The sequence below is a fragment of the Mustela nivalis genome (genome assembly GCF_964662115.1).
Source record: "Mustela nivalis genome assembly, chromosome: 8".
Classification (NCBI taxonomy): domain Eukaryota; kingdom Metazoa; phylum Chordata; class Mammalia; order Carnivora; family Mustelidae; genus Mustela; species Mustela nivalis.
Genome location: NC_139027.1, coordinates 78,576,837 through 78,593,964, shown reverse-complemented (window position 1 = coordinate 78,593,964; position 17,128 = coordinate 78,576,837). Strand labels below are relative to the sequence as shown.

The window sequence follows — 17,128 nt, the reverse complement described above, 5'->3', positions numbered from 1 at the left end:
ACACCAAGGGGACTCCATCAGTTAAGCGTCTGCCTTTGGCTCAGGTCATGATCCCAGCGTCCTGGTCCTGGGATTGAGTCCCGCATTGGGTTCCTTGCTCAGTGGGGAGTCTGCTTCTCCCTCTCCTCTCTGCCTGTGCTCTCTCTTGTTATCTCTGTCTCCCTGTCAGATACATTAAAAATCTTAAAAAAAAAAAAAAAAAAAAAAAAAACTTCATCTATTACATGGGGATAAACACAATACCTACTTCACAGAGCTGTGGTGAAGGTTATGTAAATTTAACAGGTGCAGATAGGCTGTCACATTTGGGCGTCAGAATCAAACTCGCCAAGGAGGCTCTAGGGCCCCTGGTGCAGGCTCGTTTAGTCAATCTATTTCCTGGAGGTGACAGAATAGGTCTACCGTGATGAGCTTTCCAACCACTGAGGCGGAGGGGCACCAGGGTGGGAGAAGCTGCCTCTCTCCAAGGCACAAAGGGCCACCCACGGGCTTAGTGGGGGCTTGCTGTGACAGGCACTCCATGGAGGCAGCTGGAAGCAGCTCACCTTCTCCAACTCCTGCAGGAACACCTGAGCAATCCAGGAGGCCCTCTCGAAGCAGGTGATCACCTCCTCTTCCCTCTCGGTCAGGCGGTGGCGGGAAGCGATGGAGTTGGGCAGGCGTTCCAGGGAGAGGCCTGCGGGAGGAGGACGGCACCTCAGACCTGCCCTGCCCCGACCCCCCCACCCCCCACCCCAGGCCCTGTCCACGGGCCCGAGGGTGAGCTCACCCCCGGAAACCCAGGCTCAGGAGCAGCCAGTGGGGGGCAAGGTCCAAGGCAGGGAAGGAGGAGGCTAAAGCGGTGGTACTGGCAGTGGCTGGGGTCAAGCTGCAGGCTGACAGCGGGCACCCCCAAACCCGGCACAGGGAACCACGCCGTGGCACCCCCATGTCCAACTGCTGCCTATCATTCCAGGCCAGCTCCTGCAGGAACCATTTCTGACCCTCCTCCCAAGGCACTGGACAGAGACACCCACTCCCCGGCACTCAGCATCTCTATGCTGCACTGCGGGCGCTGACACCCAGCTCTTCTCCCCGCACTGCCCCCGCTCCCCCGCCCACTGAAAGCAAATCATGAGCCTTTCTGCACCACCACTGCTGTCCCTAGTATCTGCACATAACAGAAGCTGGAGCCAGGCCGCACTGCACAGTGGCACTGTGGCACCCTTCCACAGAACCAGTTTCAACCTTGCCTAAGTTATCCACGCACGGGTCAGCCTGCAGGAAGAGGACAGCTGCTGCCTTTGCCCTCCAGGAACCCACTTCCATTCTCCGGCCCCAACACCTCGCCTTCCCCATGAGGGGCCCTCCTGCAGCATCCGAGAGCAAGGACCCCACTCCAGCTCCCAGGCAGAGCCGATGAGCATGGGGCCCCGGAAGTGTACTCTTTCCACTGGGGCTGGGAAGCTGGGAGTTCGCCAGCCTGTGAATGCTAGGGAAAACCTGCCTTAAAATAAGGCTACATAATGTGAATACAGTTCACGTGACTGAGCTGTACACTGGCACATGCTTACAAAGTTTTGTTATTTATTGTTTTTTACCACAATTAATTTTTTAAAATAAAATAAAGTAAAATCATTGCTCTAAAGCAAAAACAAAAACAAAAACAACATAAAACCCCCTCAAACAAGAACAAAATGCACCAAAGAAAGGGTCAAAAGCCAAGAAGGCACTATTGTGCTCATTAGCAGAGAGCGCTATAAAGGAAAACAACTATATTTGCATCTGTTTTGGATTCTTTTAAGGCCAGGAAAAGACTGAATAGGTTCATAGTCATGGGAAAAAAAAAATCTAGAGTCAAGATGAGACCAGACTGAAGAGGGCAGATCCCTAACGACATCGTCTGAGTACCTGTCCGAGGCTCTATCCCCAAAACGTCCCAGTACACCCCGTTTTGGGTCAAGTCAGTCTCAGCTGTGTTTCTGTCACATGTGACTCACGCACAGCCCTGACTAGAGAGTGCTATCCTGGACTGCTGCTTCCTCACGGGCAGAAGCCTGCTCTCTCACCTTCGTGTCACCGCGGTACGTCATACACAACAGGAGGAACAGTACTCAGGAGGAACCCACTGGAGGGGCTGTAGGGATAGAGCCCCAGCTCTCTCCCACCCCACGCCCCAACAGCCAACTGATGATGGTGCCCTCGACACTTCCCTTCCCCTTCTCTGCCTCCTTCGTTTCAGGCTTTACCTCCCTAGTGGACGGCCCCTGCCTCCAGCCTTGTTTTAACGCGTCCTGTGCCCTGCTCCCAGGGTGATGCTTCCAGAACTCCACTGCTTCAACCTTCAGGGTCCCCAGTGCTACAGGGTGATGTCCAGACTCCTGGTGCTCTGCATCAGCCCCTCCAGGATTCCATCCCTGTCACTGGGCCATCCTTGGCACTCACCATGTGCTACAGGCTGAATGTTTGTGCCCCGACCCCCAGTCCCTATGTGGAAAACTTAGTGTCCAAGGTCATGGGTATGAGAGGCAGGGGTCTGTCTGTGGGAGGTGATGAAAGGGATTCGTAGCGTTATTAAAAAGACCCCAGAGAGTGGCCTCACCCCTTCCGCCATGTGATGACAGCAAGAAATCAGTGGCCTGCAACCCAAAAGAGGGTCCTCCCCATAACCCAAGCACGCTGGTGCCCTGATCTCAGACTTCCAGGCTCCAGAGCTGTGAGAAATAAACGTATTGTGTATGAGCCTTCTAGTCTGTATTCTGTTAGAGCAGCCGGAGCTATGACACCAGAGCTGCTGCAGACACACCCAACCTCCTGTTTCCAACTGCTGACCTTGTTCAAGGTTGTTCCTCCTGCCTGGAATGCATCCCCCACCCCTGCACCTAACCCCCCAAGTCCACCCCAAATTACCACTTACCTTCTGTCCCTCCTAATATACCCTGGTATGACCAATCATTCCCTCCTGGGGCTTCGGTGTTTGCCTGACACACTCCTGTCCCACCATTTCTTATGCTTACTTCTTCGCACGTGCGCCCAGGCTACACGCTTTTCAAGGCACAACCATCTCACACTCATCTTTTCACCAACTGGTGCACAGTGGGCATTCAGCAAGCACTGGCTGGCTGGCAGAATACCGGGCAAGCCTGACCCTGCCAGACAAAGTACAAAGTACCTAGCAGCAAATACAAGGTAAGGCATTCTCGTTTTTCTTGGCAAGATCCCAACTCATATGGATTCAGTGACCTTGCCCTCTGCCAGACTGTGGCGTGAATGGATCCAAAGGTTGGGGTGACTCAGCCCAGGCGAAGGCAGGCACAGAAGGTGAAGGCCCTTGCTCAACATAAAGACTCAGTGACCAGGGTCACTGAGTGTCACCATGTCTCCTTGCCAAATGACTCACGACCAGGAGGACCTCGCTCACGAGAGCTAAATGGGGCAGAGGGAAAAGTGGGAGTCCTGGAGGAGACGCAGAGAGAAGGCAGAAGGCAGGCACCATGGCTCACTGCTGGTGCCGGCCCTGCCCCCCTCCCCAGCTGCAGGGCCTGTCCACCCTGCAGGAAGGTGGGATATACCAACTGTTCAGAGGCCTGGCCTGGGAGACCAACGCATACGGCAGGAGGATGCAGACATTCCAGAAGCCCTACGGTGGATCTGTTTCAACACGGTCATTCTGTGGCTTCCCAGGGAGACACGCTGTTGGCTGAGCTCCCCACTTCCCCACAGCTGGGTACAGACCTGGGAAGGAGGATGCCCGCCGCCTGGCCGGCCAGGCTGCCTCCAGCGGGCTGACCACTGCAAAGTGCTGAACTAAGGGACATCTTCCTGACAGGCATCACCAGCCATCACTTCATTTGTTCCCTCCACACCCAGCAGGGGCCTCTCCGCCATGCTTCTCTGGAAATTCTCAGTCCCATTTTCCTGGAACACTTGCTGTGAAACCTCTCCTCTCTGAGGCCTTCTTACGCCTCCTGACTTCAGAACCAGCAGCACGTTGGCCCTGCCTCTCCTTTGCGCATGCATTTTTACCACCCTGGAAACATCCCTCTCTGCCCATTTGTGATTACTCTGGGCACCCAGTGAGAGCAGGGCCTGGTGACTGGTGAGTGGGTGAAGGCACCCATTCACTTACATGGAGGAGAGCCCACAGGCTTTCTCCTGCTCCACTTAGAAAATGGTTTTTGCTGAACTCATAAACTGTGGCATATGTATACAACAGAATACCGCTCAGACATAAACTAAAGGACAAACTCTTGATATACATACAACATGGATCAATCTCCAAGAAATCAGGTTGCACAGAAGATGCCAGATATCGAAAAAGTCCATGCATGTTCAAAAAAGGGCGAAATTATAATCTGTAGTAATAGAAACCAACCAATCACCCATCATTGCTGGGGGAACTGAGGCTGGGGGTAGAGAGAGAACCAACTGGAAAAGGGCCTGTGGGAAACTTCTGGGGGGTGATGGCAATGTTCTTTGTCTTTCCTGGGGTACTGGTTACCTGGGTAATTACACCTGTCCAATTCACCAAATGATATACTTAAGACTGGCGTACCTCGCTGAAAACTTATCAAAAATAATGGATAGGATGCCTTCTCCAAAGGAAGCAGTTGTGAGAGCAGAGAACTAAAAGACTGAACTACAAGAGCTATGGTCACTAAGGTGGTCCCCTGTGAGATGATCTCCAATATACACGAGACCAAACAGCTTCCTGGAGCTGGCAATGGCTTTTCCTAATGAGGGTCACAGCCTAATCATCCAGTTCTGCCCATAAAAAGGAGCTTCTTGACCTTACATTTGCTTTTTGACTCCCACGAAGGTCCATTTTCCTATCCACAAACATCTGATGGGAAACACACAAGGGGACTCCAGGGCTTTGGTTGGTCCCTTCACCCTCTGCCTCCTGAGCCTTTCCACACAGGTGGCCAAACCACAATACTAGATCCCAGATGAGATGTGCCTTTTCTGAGCCGAGCCCCCAAAGGACCCTGGTGGTTGTCACACAGCCCTGTGAGTGGCAGGAAGCCAGGAGCTGCCAGGAATCTCTGCGCACTGCGTCTCAAGTCCCACTGGCAAAGGGGCCTTTCTGTGAAAACACTCAACTCTACAAGCCAAGGGAGGGCCCCTTCCAAGAAGAGTGCTTGCTTTTACGTTAAGGCAAGTCATTAAGTCCGGACTCTTGGTTTGGAGGCAAGCTGATCTGGTTTAGCCCTGGGCTCAACACCCAGGCAGGTCCCGCCTCTTCAGGCTAAGATGACTCATCACATCACAGATGGGCGTCTTTCCAAGAAGCTCCACCCTTGGAGCCCTGGGCTTTAGATGCAGAGGTGGAGAGCACATTTCCTCTGCAGTGGAACTTTCCAGTTTGGCAGACCCCTCCTTCCCTATGGCACAAGGCACCCACAGAAGGCTAAGCCCAGAGTTAGGTACTTGGGTTGGGGGGGTAAGTGGGGGAGAGGAAGAAATGCAAGTGATTTCTTCAGCCCTCAGGGAGGAAGCCTCAAACCAGGTAGGGAAGAACCCTTATAAATCATACTCAGAAGCGGGCCATTGTGAGAATGCAAAATGGTACCGCTGCTGTGGCAAACAGTGACAGTTCCTCAAAAAAATTACAAACAGAATTATCTTATGAACCCAGCAATTCTGCTTCTGGGTTTAGATCCAAAGGAACTGAAAGGAGTGTCTCAAAGAGGTATTTGTAAACCCATGTTCACGGCAGCATTAGTCACAACAGGCTAAAGGCAGAAACATCCCAAGAATCCACTGATGGGATGGATGGATAAAGAAAATGGGATACGTGCATACAACATACAATGGACTGTCACTGAGCCTTCCAAAAGACATAGCGTATGCCACATAGATAAACCTTAAAGCCATTATGCTAAGTGAAATAGGCCAGTCACCAAAAGATAATAGTCTACCAGTCTACTTCCCTGGGGAACCTAAAGGAGCCACTTCATGGAGACAGAAAGGAGAAGAGAAGTTGTCAGGGGCTGCTCGTAAGGGCAATGAGGTGATGTTCGGTGTGTACAGAGCTGGGGTTTTGCAACATAGAGTTCTGGAGTTTGGCTGCACAACTGAATGTCTGTAACACCACTGAGTTGTATGTCCACTTAGACATGGTCCAGATAGCGAATTTTATGTTCCATGTATTAGACTACAGTTAAAAATAAAATCTTTAAAAATTAATTAAGATGCTTAATTTATTTTATAGCTATTTTACCAATGTTTTAACCTACAGTGTTAACCTACAGGGTGCTATTAGTTTCAGGTGTACGATCGAGTGATTCAACACTCCCATGCATCACCCAGTGCTCATCAAGACAAACGCACTCCTTACTCCCCCTCACATATTTCCCCCAACCCTCCCACCCTCTCCCCTCCCGTAACCATCAGTTTGTTCTCTATAGTTAAGAGTCTGTTTCTTGGTTTGTCTCTCCCTTTTTCCCTTTTCTCATTCTTTCTTGTTTTTTTAAATTCCATGTAGGAGTGCAAGCATACTGCACTGGACTGACTTATTTTGCTTAGCATTATGCTCTAGCTCTACCCATGTTGTTGCAAATAGCAAGATTTCATTCTTTTTTATGCTGACATCTCATTGTACCTGTTTACCACGTCCTCTTTAGCCGTTCATCAATCAGTGGGCACTTGGGCTTCTCCATATCTTGGCTATTGTAAATAAAGCTGTTATAAATATAGGGGTGCTTATATCTCTTTGAATTAGTGTTTTTGTATCTTCTGGGTAAAGCCCCAGTAGTGTGGTTACTGGATCACAGGGTAATTCTGTTTTGAACTTTTAACCTCCATACTGTTTTCCATACTGCTTTTCCATCAGTGTGCATTCTCACCCACAGTGTAAGAAGTAAGAAGGTTCCTTCTTTTCCACATCCTCGCCAACACCTGTTGTTTCTTGCATTGTTAATTTTAGCCATTTCGACGGGTGTGAGGTGTAATCTCATTGTGGTTTTGATTTGCATTTCCCTGATGATCAGTGATGTTGAACATCTTTTTCTGTCTGTATATTTTACCAATTTAAAAAAATGAAAAAAAGGGGAAAGTGGACAATTTGACTCCATGTGCCTCCAAAAAATTATTTATGCTTTGATCCAATAATTTACTTCTAGGAATTTATCACTGAAAAAAAAAATCGATGGCATATGCAAAAATTTCGTTTCAAAGATAACTATGGCAGCACTGAAGATGAGATTTAACCTACAGGTCCGATAACAGGGAACAAGCTTGCTAAACTACAAGAGATTCTTACAATGAGATTCTATGAAGCTTTAAGCAGCAACCATAGATATGTATTGAAAAATGGTTATAAAATACTCACTTTAGGGATGCCTGGTGGCTCAGTGGGTTAAGCCTCTGCCTTCAGCTCAGGTCATGATCTCAGGGTCCTGGGATCGAGTCCCACATCAGGCTCTCTGCTCAGCAGGGAGCCTGCTTTCCCCCCCTTCTCTCTCTCTGCCTACTTCTCTGCCTACTTGTGATCTCTCCCTGTCCATGAATAAATAAAAATCTTTTAAAAAAAATACTAACTTTAAAGATTATAAAATATGATTGTATGAACTTATTTTTGTTTTACAAAAAACAAAAAACAAACAAACAAAAAACACATATAAACCTACAGGAAAAAAGACTGGAAGTATATACCCAAAATGTGTATAGAGACCTAAGTCTCGGTTTCCTGAAACACAAAATGGGATCACTACCAACGTCCACCTCATGGGGGATGGTGAAATTGAAATCCGATGATATTGTATAGATGAGAACACATATGCTCTCTGAGAATGTTAAGTGAGGCTCATAGTGACCTCTCTGGGAGGGATTTGGTCCTTCCCTGGAGTGACAAATGAAACCTCTAATTCGAGGAGAGACTCCTTTCAACAATCCCCCGTTAAAAGCACTAGAGTCCACACTAGATCCAGGTCTTCTGGTTTCAACACTGTCTGCTGTCTTGGCCCAGACTCCCTGTGTCTCCCTCTACCTGCTGTGACCCCCCAGGAATTCCCGAAAGTCTCTGGGCCACCCTGGTGGCCCACTTTTCACGTGCATATCTGATGGCTGAGTTATAGCCGTCTTCATGTCGGTACTCGGGCCTCGACTACCCACCTCAAAGTCTAGCAGCACTCCACACCCCGAGCCCAGGAAGGCACTCAGCAAAGGCCAGGTGCATGCACAAAGAACACGCCTAGTCCCTTCTGAGATGCCCCAGCAGCATTCCCCTCCACTGGTTTCTCTCCCTCTGGAGGCCAGGCCCTGGCTCCCAGGACTGCGGTGTGGGGGCAGGGCAGCAGCACCCAGGGTCCTGACCCGCTTCCCCACAAGGCCAGCGACCCACGCCCCTTTGCAAAGGAAGCCAAAATCAACAGCTAATTCCTGCCATACCAGGACTACAAAAAAAAATCCAAATATGCCACTATGTTCTGCCCCTAGGAGCAGTCCGGTGTCTTTATTTTCAAAAGTTTCAATAAGCCACAAGTTCCCAGGTGGGAGCAGAATAGCTTGGGGTTGCACTGACCGAAAGAGAACAGAAAAACAAAAAGAAAAACTCAATGAGTGAGGAGAAGAGAATTTGCAGGTCATCATTCTCAAAGTTGCTAAATAGTTTTGGTTTTTTGTTTTGATTTGGTTTTTTTCTTTACATTTTTACTTCCCCCGGCACCTTCACCATTTAGCACTTAGCTGTGGTATGTGGGGGAGAACCAAGGCCATTTTTCCTCCACGGGTAGTCCCATCTTCCACCTGTCAGCTGGTGGCAAGCCTGTCCAGAGCATGGACGGCGGCCTCCCTGGTGCTGGGCTGGGAGCAAGACAAAAAAAGGGGCAGGACTCATCACTGGAGAAATGAGGGGTCATTTCTCCCTCACATGACCACACTGAGCTAGCGACAGAGAAACGAAAGTGACACAGGCCCGAGGGGGAGGCAGCCATTTGCCAGGAACAGCCTTCTGAGAGGTGAACAATGACAGCGTGGCTTGTAGGGCTGAGCCGGGAGAGCTGGAGGTGCCGGTAGTGCAGGCCCTGAAGCTCTTGCCTGCCCATCAATGCACAGCTACCTAGGGCCAAACTTCTAGAACACCAGCAAAGTGACACCCTGAGCTTTACCACAAGGCTCTCAATGCCCCCTCATTTCCCAGCCAGTCCCACACCCACCCCCAACAAGTCACCTCCATTTCCCCTGGGCCTTCTCCTCGGAGTTTTCCTTTACCTGGAAGGCACCTCTTCTACTCAACTGCACATGATTCCTCCTTAAGTTCAGGTTCACCTCCAAGTCAAACTGGAAAAGCCTAACAACCAGCTATGGCTTGTTCACTTCCCTCTGCGACAGAGGTTCAATCCAACAAAAGTATTTTGGGGCATGAGGGATGACCCCAAATGCTGGAGTCAGAGAGAGCCTGAGTTCAAGTGCTGACCTGGTCACTACTGGAGTAACTTGAGCTGCCTGAGCTCTGGTATTCTGCCCTCCATACCTTTCACCTGCTTTGGTAAGAGCACCTGATTTTCCTTTGAGGGACCATTCCTGCAACTCAGTGCAGAAGATTCAGGTGGAGAAATCCCATCTCTGGCATCAACTCCGAAACCTGGATGAGACCAAGCCAGGTTAATGAGGCACTCTCTCCTCCTGCCATTCTAAGTGCTATGCACAGAACCATGTAAACCTGGAGCTGCTGAGAAAGACATCAACACAAGGAGCCCCTGGATCTAGCTATGCCTGATGCCCAACTATCCAGCTTGACTTTCTATTTACATGGGTGCATTCATTTCCAGTGCCTTCCTCCTTTTTCTTGTTGCTTTTCCAGCTAGCTGGAGTTGCATTTCTGTCATTATAACATTAATTCTGATTATAAAGAAACTGATCCCCAGAAGCATGATGTCAGAGGGGACAATTTCTGAAGTGCAAGACTGGCTGAGTTAAGATCAGCTTTGAGTGAGGAATTACCATCTCTCAACTAAGAAACTGGGATTATAGATACACAGTGGCAGTAATGCCTGTTGAAATGCAGCCTATTTTATCTTGAGGTGAAGGCTGAAGCTTTAGGGCATCTGGAAGAACACTTTAGGATATTAGCCAACATTGGATACTTCTTAGGGTCCACAGTGAGGCCTACAAAAAGGGCAAGCTTCACTCCTGGCAATCCCTCTGGATAATACAGCATAGTTCAGGGGCCTGTTTTTCTTGTGGACAATAATCCGAGGTGGCTGAGGGTCAAGTCAAATAATCAGGGTCGGAAATTTTCTCTCTTTTTTAAAGTAAGCTCCATGCCCAGCATGGAGTCCAACACGGGGCTGAACTCACAACCTTGAGATCCAGACCTGAGCGGTTCTAAGAGTTGGACACTTAACTGACTGAGCCACCCTGGCACCTGAGGGTTGGAAATTCTCTGCTCCTACTGAAGGTACACCATAGGAAACAGGAAGACCAGATCCTATGGAGAGCTAAGGCTGGGGCCTGGGAAAGGCCTGATCCCCCGGGATCTCAGAAGGACCCTGTGCTTTGGCTCCCATGCTACAGGTCTAAATGCAGCTTGACAGCAAGAAGCATGAGCACCCCCAGCCCAGCCCACTGTTTACCCACTAAAACTGAAGGCTGGGGGCTGACAGGAGCCCTGAGGCCTGCTGCAGAGACAGAAACCTCTAGGTCTGGATCTAGAGCCAATGGTTTTGTGTCAATAAACAATAAACCTTTGGTACTAGTTTCTTATCCACAGAGATGAACTGATGCCAAATGTCCAAAGGTTTATTCCTAGGTTGTTCTGGAGAGCATCAGAGCCAGACCAACCCCAAACCTGGAAAACAAGGCCTCAGAACACTCAACTCTTTTTTTTTTTTTTTTAAGATTATTTATTTATTTATTTATTTGACAGAAAGAGATCACAGCAGGCAGAGAGGCAGGCAGAGAGAGAGAGGAAGGGAAGCAGTCTCCCTGTTGAGGAGAAAGCCCGATGCGGGACTCGATCCCAGGACCCTGAGATCACGACCTGAGCCGAAGGCAGCGGCTTAACCCACTGAGCCACCCAAGCGACCCTCAGAACACTCAACTCTTAAGGCAATCCCAGGCATGTTACCCCCATTTGGAAGTGGGCTGCTGAAAAGCTGCACTTTGCAAATGCCCCTCTCAGGTGTCAAGGCAGAGCTCCCCATAGAGCAGAAGTGGGGGCAGCCCCATGGCTGGTACACCATGGCCAGCAGGAAGTTCATTGCCCTGCCCCCAGCAGGCCGCAGAAATAAGCTACAAACTAGCCACCTCTGGGGTGTTTCTGTTTCCTGATTTTTTCCAAGTGGTAGACTCCACTGACGCTATGAGCGGTCTGTCTGTTCGGGGACTGGACAGGAAAGAGTGGCACCAGTTAGAGCTTGTGACTCATCAGTCTGGCCATAGCTCCCACATACTTAGCTCCTCCTCCAATGCAGCTGCTTCCCCCAGAGCCACATCATACCAGCAGCAGACTTTGCTCACCTGACTGCCACTCCCTTCAAGGGAAAGGACCCTAACTGTTCATCCGGGCATCCCTGGCATGTGCAGGCTGAAGCCCCTGCTGGCAAATTTCACTTTCTCCAGGAAGACATGGGCCAGGGATCAGGGGTTGCCAGATGCCTGGCAGGAGGAACATACTGACTTCGAACTGGGGAGACTTGGTCAAGGTCCGAATGAGCTTCAAGGAGGAAGGGAATGCTACAGTTTGCAGCTATGACCGCAGAAAGCCTGCTGGTGGAGAGGAACCTGAACTGTGCCTGCAGGGAGTCGTAGGGCTAGCTCTGTGCATGATCAATAAAGGGGACTGTTAGGCACGAGCCGCAGCTCAAGTAAAGGTGAAGGGGCAGAACTCTGTAGATCACATGGGACACCAGGAGCAGAACTCATTCAGCTGGAGCATGAATGGCTCCAGGAAAGGAGAAGAGGGAGAGAAGCCTGGGGGTGCAGAAGAAATGACCACCTGTGCCCCAGGGGTCAGGGGCCATGAGCACACAGAATCACAGGCTCTGCCAAGGGCTTCACAGGGTGGGCAGCACTGCAGACGGACCTTTTGAGAAGGGCCTCAAAACCAAATTATTCTTGATTGCTTTTTAACCAAAGTAAATCCAAAATAAATGGAAGACATTCCCCCAAAACAAACCAAGATGGTGGCGGGGCAACACCATAAAATCAGGTATCTACCAGGGCGCCTGGTGGCACAGTAGGTTAAGCATCTCACTCAAGGTTTTGCCTCAGGTTGTGATCTCAGGGTCATGAGACTGAGCCCTGAGTCAAGCTCCGCACTCAGCATAGAGTCCCCGAAAGTTTCTCTTGCCGCCCCCCCTCCGCCTCTCCTCCATCCTGCACTCACTTTCGCTCTCTCTCTAATGAATAAATAAACCTTAAAAATAAAATAAATACCTATCACATGTACTTGGAATGGGCTCAAACGTTGCGTTTCCCCTGGTCTGACATGCTCAGTCAGGGGGTGGGGGGCTGACAGAAGTCACAAGGGTGCCACTGCAGGGCCTGGGGAACAGGGTAGGGGAGCAGCACATTTGCCACTCCAGTCCACGGTGATTGATGTTGACACAGAAAAGGATGTTTTCCGACCAGCTCACCCAGCAACACCACTGCCCCAGGATGCGTTCACACTAAGTGGACCCAGGGGACAATGGTTCCAGGCTTCACTGGAGGCTGCAGCTCTTAGTCAACACAGGGCTAACGGAGGCCAGGAGAGGCTGAAGCCTCCCATCTAACCAAGGCCCAGTAGGCCCTCTTCTGGGCCACCATCAGGGACAGAAGGACGGTGCCCATAGATATCGTCCCTCCTGGCTGGTCCCTGGCTTCTGCAGGAGAGGTTCTGTGTCATCTGTACTCCCCTTGTCTGCGCGAACCCCTCTCCACGGTAACTGTAATCTGCTCCCCAGGGGGCTCCTGTGTCACAGGCAGGACACAAGTGTGAGAGAGACAACCACAGCCATCAATCTAAGCTCTGCTACTTGTAGGTTGCATGACCTTGAACAGGCCTCAGTTTCTTCATCCATAGAGTGGGAATAACAACTGCCTCCCACCTCAGAGAGTAGAGACGCGGATGAAACCCCTTATGGAAGCTGGAGGGTCATGGAAGCCCCAGGCAATACATACACCTGCGCAGGTGCCATTTCTGCATTCCAGGTAGGAGAAACCCAAGCCTGCCACAAGTGCCCCTTCTCTCAAGCACCTCTGTTGGTGTCTAGGGCCCTCCCTGAGAATCAGACAGCATCTTCTGGTCTAACCCACAACCCCCTGACTTCAGAGTAGGGCTTAGTCCTTATGAGTGTTGCCTCAGATGGACATGTTGCCAGATCCTTCTGCCATGAAGGAGAAAGTGGGTGAGTTGCATGAATTTTTATGCCTTTTGGGCCCTGAGCCTGCTCCTGACTCCCCTAATACGAACAGGAGCTCCGCATACTGTGCCCCCACTGAGCCCCCGGGCCTGGCCACTTCAGACTCCCCAGGGACACACAGCCCCATCCTCCTCTCTCCAGCCCGGTGTGCTGAGAAAACCCTCTGCCCCACTAGATGGTAGCAAGGTGGAATCACGAAGCAGAGCCCAGCACAAAATGGTAAAGGAGCGGTGGCGTAATGGCCTGGACTGGCAGGCTCCTGGAGGAGGCCACCTGGAGATGCACAGAGCCTGAGGCACTGCTGGCAGCCACGAGGCTGCCTCAGGGGGGAGCAGTCTAGTTCAAACACAAGCTGGCTGCTGTCCTGGGTAAGTCACTCCACTCCCATGAGCCTCGCTTGCATGTCTGGAACATGAGGGATGGGCCTAGATTGCTTCTATGATCTGCCTCTGTCCAGGAGACTGAGCAGCCCTCCCACGGGCCATCTCTGAGCTCTGGCTGCCCGGGTTCGATCAATCCCAGCTCTGCCATTTCCAGGGGAACCCATGCGTCCCTTCACCTTGTTGACCATAACTCCTTATCTGTAACAAGGGAATGAAAAGAACACCACCTCTTCAGGATTACTGTATGGATTCAGTGAGGGCAGGGAGTACTTGGCACGGAGGGAGGGATTCGTAACTATTATTCTTCTGTGAGTCCTGTGGCCTTCTGCCATCACCATCCTTTCGATAGACTGAACGCTTGTGTCTCCCACCAGCTCCCATGTTGTATATAGCCCGAAACCCCAATGCGACGGTGTCTGGAGATGGTGCCTTTGAGAGGTAGTTAGGTTTAGATGAGGCCATGAGAGTGATAGGATTAGTGGCTTTATATGAAGACAGAGAGATGGAGGAAAGCCCATGTGAGGGCACAGCAAGAAGGTGGCCATGTGCAACCCACGCAGAGGGCCCTCATAGACACCAAACCTGCCGGGACCTTGATCTTGGACATCCCAGCCTCCAGAACTCTGAGAAATAAATCTCTGCTGTTGGAGCCACCCTGTCTGTGGGAGATTAAGATAACCCCACGACCCGCCACCCGCATCCCCTACTCTCTGCACGGGGAAACCCACGAGGTCCCCCAGAACCCAGGATAATCAACATCCTGCTCACCCTGGAGGCCACATGCATGATCTCAAGCACACACAGGGTCAGGTCAGACTCAGCATGCCAAGCAGCAGGGCGCAGTCGCAGCAACAGGACAGGGAGGAGGAGTAGAGAGGAGGCAGGTAAGTGGGAGGCCACAAGCAGTCAGTGAGAGGCGGGGAGCTAGCACAGGCCGAGACCAAGCAGCCCACGCCGGCGGCTCTTGGCTCCTTACCTCCCCTGCAGGACCTCTGAGCACCAGGACTGTGTTCCCCCAAGAAGCTGGAGGCGTGCTGGAAAGAGTAGAGAGCAGGAAACAGGGAGCAGTAGGTAGAGCCAAGTCTACAGGAGAAAGTGCTGGAAAGGGCCCCCACAGAAGGGTGTTAGGTTTGGGGAGTCCACAGCAGAGTGGTTTTCAAGAGGCCCAAAAGTCCCAAATGCTAAATGTAGCAAGCCCCCATGACTGGCCTATGCTAGGGCACAGAAAAAGGGACGAGAGAGCACAGGGAGAAGACCCCACCTAATGGGTCATCCCACATGTCACCTGCCCTCCCGCACGCTGATGCTGCGTCTGTCCAAGGTGACAATCTCAGCAGACTTCCTGCCATGATGTGAACAGTCTCTCCAAAGGGAAAGGGACCCAGGGGTGGACAAACAGCCCTCCAGCAAAAGCCAGGGTCAAAGTAGGCCATGCCCTGCACAGATGTCAGTCAATCCCCGGGATCCTAAGGAGACAGTAGGGAGGTTCCAGTACAAATCTCTGGGCAGTTCTGGGCACGGTATGTATCCTCTCTAGGCCTCAGTTTCCCCATGTGTAAGATGGAGAGAATGTCCCTACCTAAATTAAAGAAGGTGGCAAACACTCTACCATCTCAGACACCCAATCCCCCTATGGTCGTAAGCATGTCTAGACTTTTCTCTGGGGACTGGTTGGTGCTGAAATAAGGAAATGACCAAACATCTAAGACTCCTGACAACAATCTGGGCAGAGGGACTCCTAGGACACTTCACTGCCACCAAGGGCCACCCCTTAGGGCACTGCAATCCCAGGGTTCATAGATCCAGGGAAGGAGGAACCCGAAGCACAAGGTCTGGGGTCAGGCTTTTACTAATGTGTAACCCCTTCAAGGTCAGTTCAAGGGCACCAAATAGTGTCCCAAGCAGGCCACCATCCATAGCCCCCGTATTATGAAATTTCTGCATCACTGACCGTGAGTGCCTGGGATCTCACTAGAACACCACTCCCTCTGGGAACTGGCTCTGACCTGCCCACCCCTGGGTGCCTTCCACAGGTGCCCACAAATACCTGAGGAGGGACAGGCTGCTCTAAACCACCGGGTACCCGACTGGCAGCCAATGTCAGTCACCAGCACCAGCCTGACTGTTTAAGGGACATCGTTTAAGGCTCCCTCAACCTTGTGACCCAGAGGACGCCTCCTGGTCACCGTCACCCCAGTGAGGGCAGGCATCACAACTCTGTTCCACACACAAGCCAGCTAAGCCAGGAAAGGCAAAGCGGTAACCTGCCCAGGGATGTGATGTGCAGGTGGGGGACTGGTTCTTGACAGAGCCAAGGTGGGAACCTGAGTCCTCTGACATCTGGCCTGGTGGCTGCCGCCCGCCGGCGCACCCTGGCGTGCCTGGTCGCTGCTGGTGTCTGCCCGGCAGGTCAGCGCCCGAGTGCTACTAGGGTTTATATATCTTGGCCGCTGGCCAACAGCCACCACAGCACCTATGTGGCCTATGGCGGCCACCTGCTGCTGGCAAGTGGGGCCAGACTGCAAGGGACTGAACACGGAGGGTGGGGAGCCACGGCACCCCCACTGGGCCCACACCTACCTTTGATGACAAAGGCCTCTGCCAGCAGCCGCATCTGATACAGTGGCTTGTTCTCCATGGACATGTCATCGATCCCGGCCCGTGCATACATGCTGATGGCATCTCGGTACGAGCCCTCCATGTAGTGCAGCTTGCCCTGGATCAGCATGGCCTCACACAAGTACTGTGGCTGAAAGGGCAACAGACCCCTTAGTGGGTTCCCGCCCTGAAGTTCCCGCCTCAGTCCCACCCCACACCCTGGGATGAACCCCTGCCTCCTCCCTTGGATCCATGCCAGCTGGCCAAAGCCCCTCCTCCAGGAAGCCCTCACTGGCCATCCAGCACATGTGACAGTTCCCTGCTCCCCATGCCTGCACTATGGCTCTCAATGAAATTCTTACATGAGTGCCTAATCGTTGCAGGTGTGTGTGTGCACGCACATGTCTTTTTCTATTCTTTAAAAGATTTTATTTATTTATTTATTTGATAGATAGAGACACAGCATGAGAGGGAACACAAACAGGGGGTGGGAATGGGAGAGGGAGAAGCAGGCTCCCTACTGAGCAGAGAGCCCAATGCTGGGGCTCGATCCCAAGACCCTGGGATCATGACATGACCTGAATACAGATGCTTAACAACTGAGCCACCCAGGCGCCCCAATGTGTGTGCATGTCTTATGCCCCCAACCAGACTCCAGGCAGCCTGCTCTCTCCTGAAGCCCCACAGGCATCGGCCCCGGGTTAATGCTCAGGAATTCAGGCATTGGTTCTCAACACAAACGGGGAATCAGGGACCCAGCCAAATGTTGTGGGGCCTGAAGCTCACATAACTGGGAGGGGAGTTCTCTTTACATGATTA

General features: G+C 51.5%; 1 protein-coding gene across 1 annotated transcript in view; it reads right to left on the bottom strand.

Annotated features, from left to right (window-relative positions):
* Positions 1-17,128, bottom strand: part of TTC7A (tetratricopeptide repeat domain 7A) — a 116,133-nt gene that overhangs the window by 85,257 nt on the left and 13,748 nt on the right. The window contains 4 exon segments of the mRNA XM_082747007.1: positions 546-676; positions 14,688-14,786; positions 14,789-14,809; positions 16,292-16,460. Of these exon segments, the coding sequence (XP_082603133.1) occupies positions 546-676; positions 14,688-14,786; positions 14,789-14,809; positions 16,292-16,460 (420 nt within the window).